The sequence below is a fragment of the Fukomys damarensis genome, unplaced genomic scaffold, assembly GCF_012274545.1.
Source record: "Fukomys damarensis isolate Sample0158 unplaced genomic scaffold, DMR_v1.0_HiC HiC_scaffold_15, whole genome shotgun sequence".
Classification (NCBI taxonomy): Eukaryota; Metazoa; Chordata; class Mammalia; order Rodentia; family Bathyergidae; genus Fukomys; species Fukomys damarensis.
This window is the reverse complement of record NW_022900927.1, coordinates 5,877,809-5,885,197: the sequence shown is the minus strand read 5'-3', so window position 1 is coordinate 5,885,197 and position 7,389 is coordinate 5,877,809. Positions and strand designations below refer to the sequence as shown.

General features: G+C 38.9%; 1 protein-coding gene across 1 annotated transcript; it reads right to left on the bottom strand.

Annotated features, from left to right (window-relative positions):
• Positions 1 to 5,364: 5,364 nt before the first annotated feature.
• On the bottom strand, positions 5,365 to 6,300 carry LOC104872198 (olfactory receptor 8S1). The gene has a single exon (XM_010638377.2). The coding sequence runs from the start codon at positions 6,298 to 6,300 to the stop codon at positions 5,365 to 5,367; it is 936 nt and encodes a 311-aa protein (XP_010636679.2).
• Between the last annotated feature and the right edge of the window lie 1,089 nt (positions 6,301 to 7,389).

Genomic DNA, 7,389 nt, shown 5'->3' with positions numbered 1-7,389 from the left:
AATTTAATTTTCTGTATCAGGCTGTTTTTGCAGTGGATCTTCCCCGAGTATCTCTAACATGACTCCTATAGTCTGCCATGTTGGATCCTATCTTGTGAAATTATATCTTCAGAAATCCGTTTTCAAAGAGGAAATGTTTCTCTCTTCTTTTTCTCATTGTGAAAATTCTTCCCATCTTTCTGTTTGTATACCCTCTTTCCTGGCCTTTAGTCCTCAACCACTCTTTATTTTCTTATTTAAGGGTAGTGGCAACTCCTCATGAGTCAATGAGCAGATTGTCTCAGTGCCTCCCTATTAGATTTTTTCCTAGCATGATTATTCTAAGAATTCTAATAAAGATATTGTTATAAAAGCTAGCAATATTTCATTTGTTCTTAGCTTTCTATCAAGAACAAGATAACCCCAGCCCACATACTTTAAAATTTGAATAAATCTCAAAACTTTTATATGTTGTTCAAAATTTCTTGGGGGAGGGGACTTTCAGTTTGGGTTCTTCAAAATCAGTTGCTCAATTGGAGTTTGGGGTGCAAAATATTTCTTAAAAATTTCTGTGATTTGGGAAGTTTCTCCCAAAGTTCCATATGTTGAGGGCTTGTTTCCTAGAAGGGTGCTATTGGTAGGTGGTAGGGCTTTTAGGAGTTGGGGCCTTGCAGGAGGTCCTTAGGACACTGCAGCTATGACTGTAAATAAGATCACAAATCTCTTCTCTCTCTCTCTCTCTCTCTCTCTCTCTCTCTCTCTCTCTCTCTCTCTCTCTCTTTCCTGGCTATGAGGCTAGTGGTTTTAATGGATTATCTATTGCCACTATGATGTTCTACTTCACCACAGGTCAAAAGCAAAGGGGATGAACTGCTCATGAACTACCAATCCAAAACTGCAAGTCAAAGTCCCCATTTCTCATTATGAACTGATTACCTCAGCTTATAAGATGCGGACAAGGAGCCTAACAGAGGGCTGAAGACCAAGGACATGAGTGGGCACAGGGAGAAGTTACACTGTGATGCAGGACACATCAAGCTATGCACAACCCACTGACAGCTCTAGAATGAATACTGACCTTCAGAATCATCCCTCATCAGGCCCTGTACTACCACTTCATTTACTATATAACCCTAAAAGGATATAATGCTGAGATAGGAGGTTCCCTGATGCTGATGAAGGCTCTTAGGAAAATATAGAAAGCTGTCTCTTCATTTCATTTCCTGCTTCTAGACAGCAGGTCTTTCTTAAAGTGAAATCTGGAGATCCTTCAGAAAACTAAACCTAAAGGTTCCATTTGACCAGGTATCTTCCTCAACAAGGTCTAAGGATCACTGTGGTGATTCATATATATCGATATTTATAGCAGCACAATTCATAATAGCTAAATCTTGGAAACAGCCCAAAGGCCCATCAAAAAATGAATGAATAAAGGAAATGTATTTATATATATACAATGGAATACTACACTGCCACAAACAAGGATACACTTGAGTCATTTTTAGGTAAATGGATGCACCTGAAAACCATACTTTTAAGTGAAACAAATCAGACACAGAAGCTTAAATATTGCATTGTTTCTCTTGTGTGGGGAAGCAAAAGGTAAATAAGTAGTAAAATGTAGGCTAGATATCAGGAAGTACGAACAACAAGTTTACATGGAAAGGGAAACAAAGAAGAGGAAATGGGAAAGAGAGGGAAGGGAAAAGGGATTTTAGGAAGAAAATGGAAGGAGAAAATGGAATCAGAGCTTTTATCAATGGGGAGGAGAAGAAGGGTTAAAGGAGGGGAGAGGGATTAGAAAAAAGAACAATTAAGACATATTATGTGTAGGTACAAATCCCCAAGGGTGACTGTGATCATTAAGAATGGCAAACATATGCTAATAAAACTATAAATAAATGAATAAAATGTGTCCTATATTATCTAGACATTTTTAAGAGTTAAGGAGTTCCTTTACCAGTATGTATCTACTGGTACACATGTGTACAGTATTTAGACATGCATATATAAACCCAGAAAAAGACTAAGAAGGATATCTACTCCATGGTCAATATAGATTACATATAAGGAGAAGATAAGCAAAGAGTGAAAGCCAAAATAAAAACAAGCACTGAGAAGTATTTGGATAATATAATTCATTCAAGTACTTAGATAAAATGATATCTAACAAATGATTACAAAAGGGCAAAGAAAAAATGTGAGAAAAGGAAAAAGTGGAAACAACGTCTTCATAAATAGGGAAAGGTTGGAGGGGATGAGGGGAGGGCAGCAATATGGGGGAAAAACAAGAACCAAGATACAGCATGTAAAGGGACACGATCCCAATGATGAATGTACATATATATGCTGTAAACCTAAAAAGTACCAATAAATGTAATGGAAAACTAAATAAAAAAGAAACAAAACACTACAATTAAATTTACTCTCTTAGTTAAGAAAACCAATCAATTCCCAGAAATATTTGCTAGACTGTTGCATATATCAGTTAATCTGTTTCTAGTATTTCTATTAGGTACAATTCCCTGATTTTTATTTCACCCTATGTGTTATCCTTTTAAATCCTAGACCTTAATTGAGTAACCTTGAGGAATATACAGTGTGAGAGGAGTTAATAGCTATCTCCCATTAGGGAGACACAACATAGTGAGACAACAGAGGCAGTAGTTTTAGAAAGGCTAGGAGGTTCCCGGTTCTCCAGATCCTCCAAATTTCCCTCAAGGTCATTGTACTGATATTGAAGTGGTATAATTCCATCATTAGTTTTGTGTCTAATCCTTCCACAGGTAAACTGGTGTGACACTGAGTTCAGCTAGTGATGTAGCACAACAGGTTACTGAGCCCATCTCTGAGATAGTTTTGTGTAGTCTTTGCTCCACGTGGTTAGAATGGCAGATTTTTTTTCTCCAGCAGATTGGTAGAACCCTGAAATTCATTCTGCACCTTAAGAGTAGAAACCCAAGAAGTGCAATAATTATCTTGAAAGCAGAAGACCCTGTGGTCTTGGCCTTCCTCTTTCTCTTGGTCTTACTTAATTTTGTAATTTTCCATTGTTCACAGGATTTTCCCAGTGTTCACAGGCAATTATACATCATAACAGAACAGTGGCAATTACATACTATGAGCAGTAGAAATGGATGCGCATTTCATGTTGTACATCTCTGAATAATAACGCTTCCCTGGGAGATGTTCCTTCAGTCAAATGCAAAATTGAAGAGGAAGAGCAGCCCAGTGATTTCTAATCGAAATACTTTCAGTTTTGAAGTTCCCTTGCCAGCAAATCGCCTTTGACACCAGTTTCGGTATCAGTAACCATTCTTTGATTGTAAGTAGCTGAATCTGATAGTAGACTATTGTGGAAAGGCTGTGGGAGCCTCATAAACTTGATGGAGGGGGCTGTTCTGAAACGGAGAGCATATCTCAGCTGTGACTACCTGACAACTTCCAACTCTACTGCCTCCTTACAATGGCTCTCTGAATAGGCATTCAAATAACTTGTGTCTCATTTCCTCACCAGTAAAGAAAAAATCATAACAGAACTTATCTCATATACTTGTCAAGATGATTGACCAAGGGAATGAAAGGTAAGGTACTATGTAAGTTTTGTATTGTCTTAACAAATTACTGCAACTGTAGTGTCTTAAAATGACAGCAATGTCATCTTGTGCTTCTTTTGATCTGCAGTCTGCCCCAGTGCAGCTGTTTCCACTGCTCTGTGTTGAACAAGGCCAAAGGCAAAGTGTGAGCAGGAATCATCTGGAAGATCTGGGGAGAGAACCATTTCCAGGTTGATTCGGTTAGTAGGCAGAACTCACACAATTCCATAAGTGAAGGTTCTTGTTTCCTTGCTGCCTGTTGGTTGCTCTCATTCTAAGCTTCTAGAGTTGGTCCACGATGTCCAACTTACTGCTGCTTCTGTCATAAAAATCAACAGCTGCAGGGATGGGTTGGGCTTCTCATGCTTTTATTTTCTCTGATCTTTCCTTTTGCCTTCTCTTTCCTGCCTATAGCTGGAGAAGATTCACTGCCTTTAAGGATTCACATGATTATATTGGGCCTATGTGAAAAATTCAGGCTTGTTTTCTTTTTCTAGTGCCTCATGTAACATCTGCCCAATTTCTTTTGCAATATAATATAGTAAGTTCCACCTTACAAAATAAGTTCTGTTCCGGGAGAACCTAAATCAATTTCACTGCTAATCCAACAGAATGACTCTGATACACTTTTGACACAAATGTACAATGCAAAGCATAAAAATACACACACTCTCAAAACTACAGTAAATCCCCAACTATGCTGCACTATAGGATACTGTGGCACTGAACAGTAAGCACACAGGAGCACAACTGTGAAAATCTCTTCCAGACACGTGAATTACCTCCACCATCAGCTCCAATTTGGAACTTCCTGTAGAGCATTTCCATGGATCCTAGAGATTAAAAGGAGGATGTCTTCTTACCAGAGGCACTTAGTACACCTCTTGGCAGAAGTTAAGAGGTGTAAGCAATGTTCAATTGTTACTGTTTTCATTGAACATTACAATGAGTAAGATCAGGCCTGGAGGTATCTGGACCCCCTATTGATATACGCAACTTCCACAACAAGACTTCTAGGAGAGTTCCTGGTCTCAGCCTTGTCCTCACAGGCACACACCTACACGTGCTACATAAACAGTGCTCCCACCACTTGTCAGGTTTCATCTAGGAGGGCTCCTGCCCATGTACTGACCCTCTGTGCTGTACCACAGGTGAACATCACCTTGGTGGTCCTGTGAAAAATAAATGAACGATATAGTAATCACGTCAGAAAAAATCATTGTTCAGACAACAGGGTTGTAGGAATACAACCAGATTGAGTCTATTCCAAATGATTACTTTCTCTTTGTTTGTTTCTGGCGATATTTTAATTTCCTAGAGAAATAGTCTGAATAACGTGACTCAGATCTTGGTTTCCCTCATTGCTCCATTGCACTGCCAAGAGAAAGGAATAGAATGGTCAACCTACCCTGGGTTTTTAGATCTCTCCCCTTGACTGCCATATGAATATGTTAAACTCACTTTTCCTAAGACTTTGGGACTTAGTTATCAGAAGTGTGAAGATCTAATGAGCAACCAATAGTCATAGATGTTCAAACATGAGCATTTTAGTAAAATTATTTCCTGGAAAGGAGGCTTAGTTGGTTTACTTCTTCTTCTCTGAATAAAAATGAACATCAGCCATACTAAGAGTGTTCTGTACTCTTCACAATTATTTCCTAAAAAGTAAAAGCCATCATGCTCCTGGTGGCATCCCTCATCAGAGACAATCAAGAAACTTTCCTTGAGGTCCCATTCTGATCATGCAGCATAGCAGTTCTGAGTCCATTTCATCATGATTTGGTGTCTGCTACATGAGAGGATAGAAATATTTTCTGAGCATTCTTCTCACCGCTGCCTTCACCTCCTTGTTCTTCAGGCTGTAGATGAGGGGATTCAGCATGGGAGTGATCATGCTGTATTGCAAAGAGAAGATCATTTCCAGAGGGGAACCTGAAGTTGGTAAGAGATAGCTGATGAAGCCTGAGCAATAAAACAAGATCACTGTAGTGAGGTGAGAGGAACAGGTGGAGAAGGCCTTGCTTCTGCCCATGGTGGAGCTAACCTTCATGATAGTAGAGACAATACGGGCGTAAGAAGAAACAATCATAACAAGGGTTCCAAAAAAATGTAAGACAGATGAACAGAGCAGGAGGGTGAAGTTGGTAGAGGTAGCAGAGCAAGACAAAGGAAAGAGAGAAGACAGCTCACAGCTGAAGTGGGGAATAGTTTTGTCCTCACAAAAGTCTAAATTCACAGCTGGGAGGATGTTGATGAGAGCGTCAACAAAGGCCAGACCCCAGGAGACACACACCAGCCCTACACAGAGCTGGGTATTCATCACCTGGCCATAGAGCAGAGGGAAGCTGATGGCAACGTAGCGGTCATAGGCCATCACAGCCAGCAGACAGGCCTCAGTGCCACCAGTGGCAAACACAAAAAAGGCCTGAGCCAAACAGCTCTCTACAAAGATGGTTTTTCTTTCAGAAAGTAGATTCTCCAGCATCTTGGGTGCTGTAACAGATGAGTGGCAGAGGTCTAGGAAGGACAGTTGTTTTAAGAAGAAATACATGGGTGTGTGCAGTTGAGAATCAGCTGTGATCACCAGCAGCATTAAGAAATTCCCAGTAAGAGTAAGGAAGTAAATCAGAAGGAACAACACAAAGAGTACGGCCTCGATGTAGGGATCAGTAGACAGTCCAAGAAGAATAAATTCTCTGATAGCACTGTAGTTTTTCATTGTCATATAATGTTCTCTCTGCAATACAAGAAACAAAATCCGTCAAAAGACCTTCAATCCCAATGGATACCCCAACATGTAGCTCTTACTTTCTATGAATATCTTGTCATCCTTACCTCAAATTATATGTTCAGATGTTTAAAAGCTAACCTGTGGCTGTGAACTTAACATTGCTCTTCTAAAATGCCCAATGGATACATATTGAGGATATACTCCTAAGTGAAATGAATAAATCACACATGTGTAAATACTGAATAGTTTCTCTGGTGTGAAAATCTACAATAGTACATAAGGTCCTAATGAAATAATTGACCATGTGAAATAGGAAGAAAAGGGCTAAAGGTGTAGGGAAAATTGGAAGGGTAGGGGAAAGAGAATAAGGGAAAAGAAAAAAATATGACAAAATGAAAAAATGGAAATAAAGTGTTTGTAAAATGGGAGGGGAGGCGGGGGTTAAGGGGAGGGCAGGGACAAGGGGAAAAAATGAGAACCAAGACCTGTCATGTAAAGGTACAAGATCCCAATAATGAATGTAATCTTACTGTATACCTAAAATATACCAATAAACTCAATAAAAGAATAAAATGCCCATGTTATTCTTATCATAATTTTTTTGCTTAGAATCTGTTCATGGTTCTGAGAGTGATTCTTTGAGCAAAGTTTCTTTTGAGAGGAAATTTTCAGGAAATTACTTGAGAAATGGAAAGCAGATCGAATCTATATCAAAAGGATTTACAAAGGAGCTGGAGTACTATTCTACAAAGAAGGGAAAGTCAAGGGTATTAGGCCAGGTACCAGAAGTTACAACAGTTCCTTGCTTCCAGTTTTCCATAAGTTTAAATGTTATCATTGGCTGTACATGTTTGAGTGAAGGAGCCTAAATGGTCCTCCAAATTAAAAAAGCATTCATACTGATTTTTAAAATGTATTGTCATGGGAATAAGAGTCCACATGAAGTGCAAAGAATCATTAGAGAACAGGAAAACAATGGCATCAAGGAATATTAGATTATCGATTTTTCTTGGTTTACATTCTCCCACTTTATTTATTGGCATTATATTCTCATTTAATTTTTTTTTTTTTTTTTTTTTTTTT

What these genes read in the sequence shown, in the direction of transcription:
- LOC104872198 (XM_010638377.2), bottom strand. Translation starts at nt 6,300, where the DNA reads ATGACAATGAAAAACTACAGTGCTATCAGAGAATTTATTCTTCTTGGA.